The sequence below is a fragment of the Schistocerca serialis genome, chromosome 8 (genome assembly GCF_023864345.2).
Source record: "Schistocerca serialis cubense isolate TAMUIC-IGC-003099 chromosome 8, iqSchSeri2.2, whole genome shotgun sequence".
NCBI classification, from domain to species: domain Eukaryota; kingdom Metazoa; phylum Arthropoda; class Insecta; order Orthoptera; family Acrididae; genus Schistocerca; species Schistocerca serialis.
This window is the reverse complement of record NC_064645.1, coordinates 550,794,412-550,810,029: the sequence shown is the minus strand read 5'-3', so window position 1 is coordinate 550,810,029 and position 15,618 is coordinate 550,794,412. Positions and strand designations below refer to the sequence as shown.

Genomic DNA, 15,618 nt, shown 5'->3' with positions numbered 1-15,618 from the left:
TCTTTGAATCCTGCATCTTCCAAATTATTTCACAGAGTTTATTCAGTGACATTTCATGCCAAAAGATAAGTAAGTATATTTATAGTTTTAAGCATCACTTCACTCCTTAACAGGTGTAATAGCAAACTTTGTCAAGAAAAAGTGTGATCTCTAGATGGTGCTGCCTCTAGTGGCTTGATCTAAAGTTACCCACTCTTTGATAGCTGTGGCTGCTCCCTCAGCTGTCAGTGTGAAGGTGTGCGTGGTTGTGCTTCAATCATAGTGACATGGGCTGTTTAAAGTGTTGTTTGGCCCTAGTATTTGTTGTGTTAGCATGTGTCTTTGCATCAAGTAAGTAATAAAAATATGTTATTTTTTCTTAAATGATAGTCTATAATTTCACAAACAAATTATGTTGTATGGTTGTACATAATAATATTTTTGAGCAATGTGCCTAGTCTATAATATACTGTACACAAATTGCAGAGAAGATTTGAAAATCAAATTGGCAACAGTTTTTGACCCAAATATTTTAGTGGAGTTAATTTAGCAACAGCTTTCATTTCTTTTTGCAGTACTTTTTAGCTCCATTAGTGCAAAGTAGTTCAGGATGCTCTCAACATAAATGTATTTGAGGACTTTTATAATGAACAATGAACCTTCCAGTCATAAAGTTTTCATCTACTTCAAAATACACAGAATAGGAAAGAAAGCTGGATAAGAGCAGTGTAGAGATAAGAAATACTTTTAAAACAAATTGTTAAAAGATTTTGTTTACTCAGTGATAAAGTTAGATTGATTCCTTCTTGTAAGAGATCAGAATAATAGATGTCATACTATTTGAAGAAAACGTATCAAAATATGAAAAAATCAAACAATGGAAAATTCAGGATGGAGTGTAACAATACTGAGAAGGAACGTTGCCACTCACCATATAGCAGAGATGCTGAGTTGCAGATAGGCACAATAAAACTCCAAAATACGAAAAAAATTAGATAGCTGTGTAGTTGTGTACAAGAGGACACTTACAGCTAACTAATAGTTGCAACACACCTTGCAACTGCCAACAGTCAGTAAAAAATGAAGATTGCCCTATTTTGTTGATAATATTTTTTCTTTCTTCATATTGCCCCTTGCGTTATTGTTCTGAAGTAATTGCTGAGGCAACCTGGATTTTCTCTCAAAAGCACTGTTGTATATGAAATTTAATTCAAACATTTTATTGTCATCAATACAGTAAACTTCTTTCTTCAAATCTATGGACTCTCCTGTCTATGTATTGTGTTGTTCAAATTTTGCAAGCAAGATTTCATATATGTGGTTACTTGCATTTTATTTTTTCTATTTCTAAGGAGAGAAATACCAAAGTAGTCTGTTGACTGAAGAAAATACTCAGATATCACTATATAAAACTACAACCTAACATATGGCATCAGATGCACATAAAAATAGGAAGTGAAAACTGTTAGTTCTTAGAACCAGAGGTTCTGGTAACAGAAGAAAGGATTTGGAGGAAAAGGGGTTGTATAGGGATTAAGGAAGCAGTTTGGTCAGGAGTATGAGACAGTGAACTCATATTAAAACAGGATAGAAAGTCAAATGTCAGAGAGATGCCAGCAGTAAGTGGTATAAGGATGCAAGTGAAATTACAAATACATTTTGCTGAGTGTATGTCTCATAATGTCTGATAAGCATGGTTTTTTCTGTTCCACTTTGGTTGAGGTTGTGTTTAGCTCATCTATTTCCTTAAGCTTAGCATTTCAAAAATAGCTCACACTTTGTCCAGAAGAAAAAATCATTCTGAACAGAATAGTGTCACATAACTTTAGAGCTAAGAATGTGTAAAAAAGTATTTGCCTTAAAGGACTTTTACTTCAGTGTACAACTACTGAGCCATCAATGACATTTCTAGCAAATCTTTCAATGAATTAAAGAATGATCTCATGAATATGAAAATAGATACTCGAATAGCATCTACTTAACCATGTTATAAGAAGTGAATGGGAGTAAATAGAAAGAGAGTAGAAAACTTGAATTGAATTATGCTTTAAAATTCCTTTTCTAATCTTCACAGGCTTAGAATACTAGAAGCAATAGATTATTTTTGATTCTTGTCAAATTTTTTGCCAGTACCACTCACTTTATTTCTTTGAACAACACATACTGACAATGAAATAAACTTATCACTAATGATATACTTAATAACTGGCTTGTTAGTCATTACTAAAGATGGTAACACACAATCTTATTAGAAATAAACAGATTTTCATAGTAACAGTTAATTTTTCCATTTTTTGTTGATAAGATGGGCAATTTTTACTTTTCTTATAATTACTTAGAAATCTTTAATGTGATTATGTAGAAAAGGTGATAGACATTGCTTTTACAAGAAAAATATGAGCTTTTTAATTAACTGTAGCTAGCCATCTCCTGAACCAACATTTGTTTGTACACCTTTCATCAATAGTATAAGATGTCTTTCTTTAGCCAATTTTGTTTGACATTCTTAAAAATGTTTAATGACACAGTGTGTGCCTGTGAAGGTATTGCACTGAAAAGTTCAAAGCCTAGGTGTTTGTAGCTATTCTGTTTTGCTAAATCTCGCTAGTGGGTTGGTCACTTGTGGCATGTGTTATGTTGATGAACTGGCTGTCTTAGTTTGTAGTTCATTTATTTGATTTTCTGAGTGGTAGGTAACTGAGTATAATTAACAAGAGAACTGTCCTAATACTTTGTTTCTTTCACAAATTGGCCTCCAGACTTCACTGCTTTCTGAAACACCAGTAACACATCTGACAACCTTCTTTTGCCATAGCAGTATGCATTATACTATATGGGTATGAAAATATGCGTAGTAAGTGTTGCAGCCAAGCTTCAGTTTCTCTTGCAGTGTAGTGCAGAGTTGTGTCATGTGCATGCGAATGTATACATGTTGTTACAGTGCAGCTGTCAATCAGCTTTCTGTGTTAGTTGTCAGAGGCGCTGATATCAATAGTGAATTTTTCTGAGCTGTCAGAGAGTTTTATAATTTTTATGTGTTCTTGTGTTTTTCTTATCTTAGTAACAAGAAATTTTTTTTAGTTCATATACATTTCATCTGTACAAAGACTGTGCATTGTCAAACCACGAACTTTCTATTTCTTTGTAGAGCATTCAACTCCTTAGGTAAATTTAATAACGAGACAATTCATATACAATAATAAATCATTTCATGCACCTACAGGTTGGATGACGAATTGGTTGACAAATCTAACAATACATCTATAGTGGTGACCCTGATATGATCTAAGACTGCAACAACAGGAGGTACGACTACTCCGGATCTGTTATGAGGGATTCATTGGAGCTGACGATTCTGTCAGTTTCACAGCTTGTAGTGCCCTTGCCCCCTTGTGGCTACACAACCCAGCATTATGGTTTATGCAAGTGGAATCTAGTTTCCTCTATGTTATGGCTGACTCCATTAAATTCATGTTGGCCATTAGTCAGCTAGGGCACCATTGAATATGTGATCACTACAACAATTGGAAGCAGCGCATATGAAAAGATGAAATTGTGGTTGATACCACATGTTTCCACATCACAAGAGAAACACCTCTGGCTAGAGTTAACCTAAGAGAATGTAGGGGACTCAGAAACTTCCTAATATTTACTTCATTTCCACAACAGGGTGGACACTGGAATTGTGCTGGGCAACCTGCTGCGCACATTGTAGAGCAGACGTTGTCACCACAGGCAGATGGAGATTCCTTTGGACATGGTGGCCATCTTGGCTGACAGGATAGTGGACACTATACTTACTGCGTTGATTGGTGTATCAGTTGCCGTGCACAACAGCATGCCGACGGCGTCGAATAATCCAGTACTGTTCACGATGTTCTCTGCCTCAACTGGTGCACCCGCTGTGATGTGTCATGGCCTAGCATCAACAAGGGTCACATGGGCAGATTACAAAAATCTGGCAGCTAAGGTCCAGGTCCCTACCAAGTGAATTGATGAATAACTATCCCAGTGTGACATCAGTGGTGATAGAAACCAGTACTGCAGGAGGTCTAGAAGTTGTTCCTCAGCTACCTCATCACCATACAGATAAGAAAGGTCCCCAGTCTGCTAGTGTCTTATCTTATCTTACCGTACCTCAGAGGATCAGGGAACCAGGCACATACATCAAAATCTCTATACACATACCAAAATGCCGGCAGCCATCAGACATAAACAGTGCCTCTGATTGCCAAGTGTTGTCCCAGCCCCTTTTTATCAGTGACCGGAAGTCAAGCTACAAGTATCTAGTGGATGCCAGGTCAGACTTGTGTATCTTTCCCTGGAGATTGCTATGCTGTTGTAGACCAGGAACCTTGTCTGGTGCAAACAACTCTTCAATACCGACCTACGTCACCCAGTGTATGAAATTAGACCTGGGGCTGCACTGAGCACTCGTGAGATTTTACGATCACGAATGTCACTGAGTCCTGCATCAGCACTGATCTGTTGGTGCATTACCACCTGCTACAAGACCTGGCGAATGCACACTTGATGGATGGTGTAACTGGCCTGGCAACTTCAAGCTTCTGTCACTGTGCAGTGGTGCTCTCAGCCAAAGTTGTGCAGGCAGATGCTGGGGAGTATGCATGCTTATTACAATGGTTTCCAACCTTGACATGACCCCCAGGAGCACCAAAAGAGGTGTCTCATGATATTGTTCATTGTATCAAGACCACAGACGGCCTGCCATTTTCCTGTTGACCATGATGTCTGGCCCCAGAGCGGTTCCTGATTGCAAAGGCAGAATTTCATGCCATGCAGAGAGAAAGGATTATACATCCAGTCAGTTGTCTGTGGTCCTTTCCCTTTCATCTGGTACCAAAGAAAGATGTTGCACAGTGCTGTGCAGGGATCACCATTCCTCTAACACAAGATTACAACTATACATATGTGACATGACAATTTTCAGTCTACAAGAATGTGCTAAGGTGTATATACAGATACCTGTAATGGAAGAAGACATTCTGCACCCTCTTTGGATAGTTCGAGAGTCTGTATATATCGATCAGACGTTCGACTTGTGAAACGCCTCATAAACATGGCGGCAGTTTATTAATGTGGTACTATAAGGAGTGTTCTTCTGTTTTGCATACTTAGACAAGATTCTCATCAACCACAGAACAACATGAGCAATACCTGATACAAGTCTTGAAAAGGCTAAATAAATGTAGCATGGTTCTGATGACAGCCAAGAGTGTTTTTTGGACAGCCACATATTGCTTTTTTAGGGTATCAGATTTCGTCCAAGGACTCAGTTCCTCTGCCTGAAAAGATCGAAGCCATTTTTCAGATCGCGTGCCCATGCACGAAGTTTTCTCAGCATGATGAGCTTCTATCACCAACATCTGTCACACTCAGTGGCAGTACAAGAACCTCTTACCAAGCACTCACTGGTCCATAAATCAAGCAGATTTGTCTGACACAGTGGACTGATGCTATGAGTTTGGCCTCTGAACCAGAGGAGTGTAGCATAGCAGATGAGCGCTTTTCGCTCATCGAGAATCAGTAGTACCTGTTGCACTGGTAGTTGACACGAGTCAAGTATCATAGATGACCACAGGTTTGTTTGACACACGGGAGAGCATCACAGAAATATTAAAAAAACTGTGTTGTCAGATGCCTGAAGATAGACCACAATTATTAAGCAAAATACTACTTATAGTGAGTTCTTCGTGAATCAGTATTAAGTGAGGAATTTAGGCATGAAATACAGCTCCCTGCACATTGTTCCTGTAGATGCCAATAACACAAGACTGGACTAATTGCAGTTCACACACACAGGTATTTATGCACTTTACTGTAATGTATGGTACTGTGGGAAATACCCTCAGCTATGCACTTAACAGTGGTTTTCAGAGTACGGTATGGATGTAACTGTAAAAAGAACCTTAGGGAACACCTCTTGAAAAATTGTGAAATCCTAAGCTGTTGTTGAAGTTTACCCTTTATTTCCTACTTACTAAGAAAGGATTCCAAAGCTGAAAATCAAAATCTTGAATGGCATTAAACCACAGATTATCTATTAGAATTTGACGACCCATAGAATCAGACAATTTGCTCTCCATGGTCCTTGTGAATAACAATAATTGATCTATGATGAAAATATATGGCATCTGCAGTATTACACATTTGAATATACATTTATTTGTTTATTTATTTATCCAGGGATCATATTACAGTTGTATAATATTTGACTTCACAATACAATGGAAACAGATAGCTCCAGTACATATACACACATGATACATAAGTATGCTTTATGAGGGTAGGACTGTGGATGGCTGTAGCCTTGCTGAAGGAACCATCCTCACATTTGCCTGAAACGATTCAGGAAAATCTAACAATATTATGAAAAGGAAAGTTGCTCTCACCATATAGCAGAGATGCTGACTTGCAGATAGGCACAACAAAAAGTCTTTCACAATATAAGCTTTCGAGAGCAAACTATGTCCACCCAACCATGAAGTCAATGTCTTTACAACTGTACTGCCTCATTGGTCTCTAGCCTGCACCACTTGACACACTGGACTCCTGCTGATGACTCCAGGACCACAAACATGCAGATTTCCATGTCCTCCCTTCAGTCCCTCTTAAAAACTGATTCACCATCCTCCTTGAGGAGTGAGATGATGAACTCAAGACGATGACAAAATATTTCTGTCGTGAACTATATAGCTGAGTGCCTTTGCTCGTAAAGGATCACACTGTGACTGCATATTGCATATGACAGGGTGATGTAGTTGACACCTGTTATTACTAACCTACACTCTGAGTCATTTACATAATCGTGGACTGTGTAGAAGGAAGGAAGATTGGGTTTAATGTCCCATTGACATTGAGGTCATTAGAGATGGAGCACAACCTCAGATTGAGTCAGATGGCGAAGGAAATTGGCCATAATCTTTCAAAGGAACCATTCTGGCATTTGCCTGGAACAATTTAGGCAAACCATGGAAAACCTAAATTTGCATGGGTGGCCGCGGGTTTGAACTGTTGTCCTCCCAAACGCAAGTCCAGTGAGCTAACCACTGTGTCACCTCACTCGTTTTAACTGTACGTGTAGCTTGGTTTTGTAAGTGGAAGTATTTTAATCATCTTTTTCATCTAATTGGGCAATTTATTATATAATATTATTCCCTAATGGAAAATGCTGTTTCGAGGCCTTTCCTTGTACATGAAGGATACCCTGATTTTTAATCAGTTCTTAACAATGAGCATGACTACTACTTTTAGTTATTTATTCTTATGGCCCTTTTCTCCAGTCTAAAAGCTGTGTTTCTGTTTTGTGCTTTTGATTCCCAAAAAAGAAAGCCACAGCTAAATGTACATAGGAATAGGATGTCACCATGAGACATTAATTGTTACAAACTGACACTAGAATCTAAGAGTATAAAATGCTGATGACATTCTTTTTGTTGGTATGTTTGTGTGTTCATACCATGTTAACTGACAATCAACATTTATCCCTAAAAACATTGAGTTTGTCACACAGATGCGCTTGGTAATCATATACATTCCTACAGTGCATCTTCTCAATTTTATGCATATATTGAGGACTTTTTGATTGGAAGAGCTCAAAACAAAATGTTGGAAAGTTCACTTTAGACACACAGACAAATTATGTACCAAAGTTTGATACAAGAGGAAATACTAAGTTAGCATTGTTTCTCTTCAGCTACCAGAAAAAAAGAATATGTCATTAAAAATGAAGAGACCATCTGTCATAACCATATAACAACAATTGTAATTTGGTGCTGATTGGACAGAAGTTGGCACGATATCCCTCAGGAGGACATCCAACAACTCTACCCACCAGTCAATTAATGCCGAGCCTATTAACTATTTGCATAAGGGCCAACAGTGGATCAACGCGTTATTGACTTATGCACTTTGTGAAGCTATTTCTCTTGAATAAACCACACAATTTTTCTAAAATTGTAATCATATCATTTATATATAAAAACAAAGATGAGGTGACTTACCGAACGAAAGCGCTGGCAGGTCGATAGACACACAAACAGAGCATCCTCCTACAGGCCAACCGTAAATTAGAACAGCATGCCACCCTCCACCTCAAAAAAAATCTCTGGCTGCAACCCTTCCTTCCATCAGTCCCTATACCAGTTCCAAACTGAACAATCCATTGCCCTCACCCACCTAATCCTTCACCTACACATCAACTCAGCCAATGAACACACCCGTCAACTCCTATCCTTAATAAAAGTCCTTAATCTTTCCTCTCCCACATCCACATCGGCTGTTCAGAGCATCCTCCTACAGGCCAACCGTAAATTAGAACAGCATGCCACCCTCCACCTCAAAAAATTGTTTGTGTGTCTATCGACCTGCCAGCGCTTTCGTTCGGTAAGTCACCTCATCTTTGTTTTTATATATAATTTTTCCCACGTGGAATGTCTCCTTCTATTATATTGTAATCATATCATTTGTTTGTCTGTACATCACATGCACCAGTTTCTGTATGATTCAGGTAATTCCCTCAGAGGTTTTTTTTTTTTTTTTTTTTTTGTTTTTTTTTTTTTTTTTTTTTTTTGTCTTAGAGTGCGTATTATCTCACCACTCTCCCCCCCCCCCCTTACACACACCCACACACAAAAGCACCATCACTCTCTCTTGAAAGACTAGTAGGCAGGTCACTATGCAATTTTAAGTATTGTCAAACACTGTACATAATTTACATTATAAGTGACCCAATTGTACAAGAAAATTCAATACAACAATGGAAAATCCAGGATGGAATGTAACAGTATTATGGAAAGGATAGTTGCTACTCACCATATAGCGGAGATCGTGAGTCGCAGATAGGCACAACAAGTGTGTGTGTGTGGCTTCCGCAACCAGAAACTGCAGTCGTGTGTGTGAATTGCATTTGCGCAAGTCTGTGTGTGTATGTTTTATCTCAGATGAAGGCCTTGTTGGCCAAAAACTCATTTCCTAATGGTCTTTGTTTGGCCTATCTGTGACTCAGCATCTTCGCTTTATGATGAGTAGCAACTTTTCATAATATTGTTACAAGCAAACTCAATGTAATTTATGTTCCATTTTGAGTAGTTGTGGGGTAATTGATACAGTAGACCTAAAGAAAGAAAGGGATATTAGAGGTAAATGCCCTGTCGACAACAAGGTCATTAGAGAGGTAGCACAAGCTTGGATCAAGGAAGGCTGGGGAAGGAAATCGGCTGTGTCCTTTCGAAGAAACCATACTGTTATTTGCCTTAAGTGATTTAGCAAAATCATAGAAAACCTAAAATCTTGATGGTCAGATGGGGATTTGAAGCATCAACCTCTTGAATCCACATCCAGTGTGCTAACCACTGTGCCATCTCATTCGACAGAATGACCTAAAACAGCATAGGCATCTTCGTTTAGAAACAGACTTGTGTCAATAAGCATACAAAAATATGAAATTGGCACATATAATCACAGAGCTCAAACATGTCCACAGTAGAAATTTAAGAAAAAAATATTGAAATAAATTCACTGATTTTTGACTTAATGTTTTTCTTCATTGTTTTTCTATTTTGAAATGGATGTGATGTATTTTCTCAATATTTCTTATCTATAAAGCACAACAGTTTATGGTTCTTTTACAACTAATGCCCATAATCCTACATACTACTGCTGTCTGATTAATTTAGTCATCAGGAATATTTACTGGAAGCTATTGACTTAACTTTCATGCACGCTGGACTATTGAATTATACATACTATCTCCCATGTTGAAGAGCTATTATTCCCACCAATATTCCTAATCCAATCAGTAGTTGACAGAGATAGCATGTGAGGTGCAGTACTACAAGAAATGGCTTCTTGCTATGTTGCACATAAACCATAATTATGAGTTAATACCTGTGTGTACCATGTCTCACATGGCACATGCATTTATGAGTAACTGAATTAGCAGCAGTAGATATGGGTGCAAGAACACAGCCTTTGAAAGTTCAATGTACATAAGGTCAAAGAGCATGGTAGTTGACAGGTTACAGTCCTGGCTATTGATAATATCCTTGTGTGTGTAATGTTTGTTTCCAAAGCATAAAATGGAACTAGTGATTTGTCTTCCAACATCCCTCATAGGACAACAAACAGGCAGACCTGGTGAACCTAAACCACCACTTGAAGCTTTAAATTAGTGTCCCCAACAAAGAAAATTAACCACTTGATTGCTCTAATATCAGAGTGATCTAATGAACAGCCTCGGCAGTGAGGAGCATTGGCTGCTTCTGCCTGGCGCATTCAACCAACCTATGTCCTATTTAGCACATCTGGGATGCTGTTGAGAGTCATGGACTTGATTTAGAAGTTAATATCACAAATCTACATGAATTGCTGGCAGCTACTGGAAGAGGGTGTGTGGTCCCTAGCAGTTTCAGATTCCATGTTGCAATGAATTGGTATCATAATGAAGGCAAAAAAAATACAGCTAATTCAAGCCCTTTGTTATTTAACATGCATCTTGTACAGTTATTTAAATGGTGAAACAATGCTAGGAGTTCACTCTCCAAAATGACATTGAAAAATGAACTGACAAAATCATATTCAATTATATAATGTAGCTGGTACTTTTTTCTCAATATGATCACCTCTTTTCCACTTTATACTGGACATCTGTCTTCCAGTAAGAGTGCATGAGGACCATTCTGATAATAACAAGCAGTGCAGTCTCAAAATAGATTATTGAGAATGTATCTGACTTGTCCATATCTTGATATTACAGCAGAGGAGCTCTAATGGTCTATATTCAAAATTGTATCTACAAGGGACATTCTGAATAATAGTGTTGTCATTGTTTTTGACAGAGAAGATGGTACGTAAGGTGGCGCAAACAAATGCCATATGAGTCCACAACCACCGTTGGTTAACAATGGAAGAGTTGTCATAGGAGAAGTAATGACACATGCATATAGTGCTGAGGAAGAGAGAGAAGCAGCAGACCATTGTACCCAAAGTTATTTGAGTACGCATCATGATGGCACATGGATTTGTACTGACAATATGGTCACCAATAGAAGTACAAGCTGAAACTTTTTGGCAGATTAAAACTGTGTGCTGGACCGAGACTCGAACTCGGGACCTTTGCCTTTCGCGGGCAAGTGCTCATCTCCTACCCTCCAAACTTCACAGAAGTTCTCCTGCAAACCTAGCAGAACTAGCACTACTGGAAGAAAGGATATTGAGGAGACATGGCTTAGCCACAGCCTGGGGGTTGTTTCTAGAATGAAATTTTCACTCTACAGCGGAGTGTGCACTGATATGAAACTTCCTGGCAGATTAAAACTGTGTGCCGGACTGAGACTCAAACTCAGGACCTTTGCCTTTCGCGAGCAAGTGCTCTACCAACTGAGCTACCCAAGCACGACTCACGCCCCGTCCTCACAGCTTTAATTCCGCCAGTACCTCATCTCCTACCCTCCAAACTTCACAGAAGCTCTCCTGCGAACCTAGCAGAACTAGCACTCCTGGAAAAAAGGATATTGCAGAGACATGGCTTAGCCACAGCCTGGAGGTTGTTTCATGAATGAAATTTTCACTCTACAGCGGAGTCTTGGACCAGCACACAGTTTCATATCAGCGCACACTCCACTGTAGGGTAAGTCACCCATACTTGAATACTTTTTCTGCCATTATCAACACTTGATGGCCCTTCATTCATTAGAGAAGCAATGTCATAAGACTGACTGTGGTGGTTCTTAATATCCAAATCATTCTCTCTTGTACACTTGCTCAAGTCTTGAAACATATCTTAGCTTTGTGGCCCTGGTTGGGCATAAATGATTCAAATCTTTCAATAGGGATGTGTTCCTCTAAATACCCGATTATTAAAGCAAGCTGTTTAATGCAACTACATTTGGAATTGAGTCTAATGATATGGAGTGGTATTTTGACTGCTTGATGAGAGAGATAACTTTACTGAGAGCTCATTTGGTAAATAGTTGCACAACTAACTAATTGTTGATGAAAAGTAGTTTATATGACTGCTTCCACAATTTGCATAGTTTTTAATTTAATATTTAGAAAAGTCATCATACTCTGCTATGAGCTGTAGTAGTCTCAGGGTTGTATTTAGACTGCTTAACACATTGGAAATTTGATCACGTAACTTGCCTGCACTGCTGAGTCATGTTCCTTATTTAACACACAGCTCCCACAAGACCTACACTTTGTCAATTTGACATGTGACCTGCCATATACCCACTGGTCACCGCGACTTGTCACAGTAACACAGCCATGTTTGATCCTTTCACTTTCACTTGTGGTGATCTAGCAGTGCAGCTGGAGAGGATGAGTATAAAAAATGCCGCTCACCAAGTTGTCATGCATTAATTGTTTGTTGGAACTTCATGAATTTTGAATAATGTGCTTTCTCAGTGTCGTTTTAAAGATTTTGGTGGTATTCTTTCATGCTACAAAAATGACTTTTGGTGTCACACTAAAACAGTCAATTAACTGAGTTTGATCAGTGAAGCACCTTCTGTACACATGGACTATCTTTGTTCTGTATTGTTTTTTGAGTGTTGACATTGTGTATTTTGTCTGTGATAAAAAAGAGTGGTCTTAAGTACATCTGAAATTAGTGTACATGTTTTGTATGTAGTTGATAATAGCCTTACATCATTGGTGACCTTAAAGAAGAATTAGCTTTATTGTGGACATGTTATTTTCTGCGATTTCAGTACATTGCGATTTTGTCATGGAGGATGTGGGTAACCTACTGCACACCATTGGCGATAAAATCCAGCACACCCATCAGGAAATCAAGATTTTGGAGCTCTCCTCGCTTGTGGAACAATGCCGTGTCATACAGAAATATGACATTGAAAATATGCTGCATCCACACTGAGTGATCACTTGACACTTAGAGCTATTTATACAAGACAATATTTCATATTATTATGGACCAAGGGTCTTAACACCAGAACCAACGCTGGAGGAAGTGATACAAGCTATTAAAACCTTAAAAACAATAAGGCACCTGGAGAAGATCAGACCCAGGCAGAACTTCTCAAATGTGGTGGGGAAACACTGTGGAAAACAATATATAAAGTAATATGAGCATCTGGCAGGAGGAGAGCGTGCCAATGGAGTGGAAAATGGGTATTATGTGCCCCTACATAAAAAAGGAGATAAATTAAACTGCCAGAACTATCAAGGAATCTCCCTGCAAAATACTATATATAAAGTGTTCTCCAAGATCCTAACTAGGAGGCTTACTCCCTATGTGGATGAGAGAATTGGAGACTATCACAGTGGCTTTAGAAGGAATAGATCAACAAGTAGCCAAATATTCATGTTATGTGTACTACTTGAAAAATGTTATGAACATCAAATAAACATACACCAGCTTTATATTGATTTTAAACAAGCCTTACTATGATGACCCTCTGCCAAGTCAGATAGAGTTAAATAGAGGAGGAACCAGTTTTAATCGTTCACTGCAGTACCTAGTCTACACAGACGATGTGGCATTACTCGCATAAAACCCTGCTGTGCTGGCCAATGCTTATCAACAACTGCAGAGAATACAAGGGAACTTGGCCTGGTAGTCAATGTTGAAACAACCAAATATATCGCAGTGACCAGCCAGCAAAATCTATCAAATCTCAGTTTACCTGACAAGACTTCAGTACCTTAGATCAACTATCAGAGAGACAAATTACATCAGCTGCGAGGTGAAAGCTAGAATAGCAGCAGGCAACAGATGCTACTTTGCTGTACTACCAATGCTTAGGAGCTCACTTCTATCACAAAAATCTAAAATCCTCATTTACAAAACAATTATAAGACCGGTTCTTGTTTATGGTGCCAAGACATTGACCATGACTGCAAATGAGGAAAGGATCCTTAGCATTTGGGAAAGAAAAGTCCTGCATAAAATATGGCTCAATATACAATCAAGAAGGTTGGCACATCCATACGAATGCAGAATTAGAACAACTTTTTGAAGAACCTGACATTGTCACTACCATTAAAATAAGATGACTGTGGTGAGTAGAACTATAGTCAGAATGGAGGAAGAGAGAACATGTAATAAGATTTTTGATGGCAAGACTGGAAGCAGATGATGGAAGGGACATCCCAGTAAGAGATGGGTGGACAGAATTGAAGATAACATGAAAAAGCTGGGTGTCAGAGGATCGAGATGGAAAGCCATGGACCAGATAGAACAACAGAACCCTTCAAGGGCTGTAGAGCTGAGAAGTAAGTAAGTAATATTTCATACATCCCCACTATGGCAGGATGGGACATTAAGGGTAATATAGATATGTTGCTGGCTCCATTGTTTTCATCCGCATCGGAACTGCATTCCAGAGCAATAGATTTTCCATCCATTAACTCTGTTAGTTCTACCACACCCTGTTTACGTTTACAGACTTCACTGTTTTTGCCTGCCCATCCAGAACTATGGTTTGCAATTGTGGAAAAGTTTGCCAATCACCGCATTATGAAGACCATTAACAATTTACAATGGTTATCAGTACCCAGCACTAGCAAGCAGTGTCGTTAGTGTCAGACATTATTCTACACCCACCACAGCAAACAAGCCTACCTCACCCTCAAGATGGCTCTCATTTCTTGTTGCACAACACTGACAGACCAGAAGGTCATGCAAGTGTTAGATCATGAAAAGTGGGGCGACAAAACTCTGTTGGAGTTCTGGTGACATTGGCACACCAGGCAACAACAAATACTTCCTCAGGTATGAGTGCCTTTAATCGAACACAAGAGGCAGCTATTACACAAGTTGATCCAGGTGGCTGACAGAATGCTCACCACACTCGAGTCAACCACCATGGTGGCTGCAACATCAACCATCAATTCAGCTGAGGATGGCTGACAGCCACTGAGTCTGCCTGATGAAGCAATGTCTCACTGTGCCACCACTACATCCCACAACTTGTCAACTGTCTCTGATGAGGTATGAAATCTCTGAGCTGTAATTGAGAAGATGAGTAGACAGCTACAGATGTTACAACTACAAACTAATCTTGATGACTACACTCACCCGCAATGAATTTGGCTCTGCAGTCCCACAATTACAAACTACCCAAAGCTACCACAACAGGCATTTGTTGGTTTCACTGATGCTTTGGAGTTAAAGCTACAAAGTGCATGAAGCCCTGTTCCCACACAAACAGCAACCATGATCTGCAATAGGCATAGGCATGACAGATCATCACAACTACCAACAGCACCACCTAACAGAGGTTCATCGCCACAGAACGGAGGACAGGTTACAAAACACCGTCAGTTTTATAATGACACTGTGCTCCTTTACAATGTGCGTCCTTTCAGGGAAGCATTCGGCCCTGACTTCATTTTTATAGATGACAATGAGTGACCACATTGAGCTGCGCAGGTGCAGGAACTCTTGGAATTACAGGATATTCAGTTAATTGACTGGCCTGCCCTTTCTCCTACTCAAAACCCATCGAGCATATGTGGCATGAATGGGGGAGATGTGGTGCAGCATGGCCAGATGTGCCACTGACCATCCAGCTGTTGACAACTGCACTAATGGAGGAATGGAATGCTCTGCTGCAAGAACTTCTTACCAACCTTGTAGCTAGCGTGGGAGCA

The 15,618-nt window shown here is 39.2% G+C and overlaps 1 protein-coding gene across 1 annotated transcript in view; it reads left to right on the top strand.

The window, feature by feature from the left end:
* The first annotated feature begins 211 nt into the window (after window positions 1-211).
* The window catches only part of LOC126416260 (acetylcholine receptor subunit alpha-like 2), a 175,101-nt gene continuing 159,694 nt past the window's right edge, over window positions 212-15,618 (top strand). The window contains exon 1 of the mRNA XM_050083890.1: window positions 212-330. Within this exon, the coding sequence (XP_049939847.1) occupies window positions 267-330 (64 nt within the window). The 5' untranslated portion in view covers window positions 212-266. The remainder of the gene's footprint in view (window positions 331-15,618) is intronic.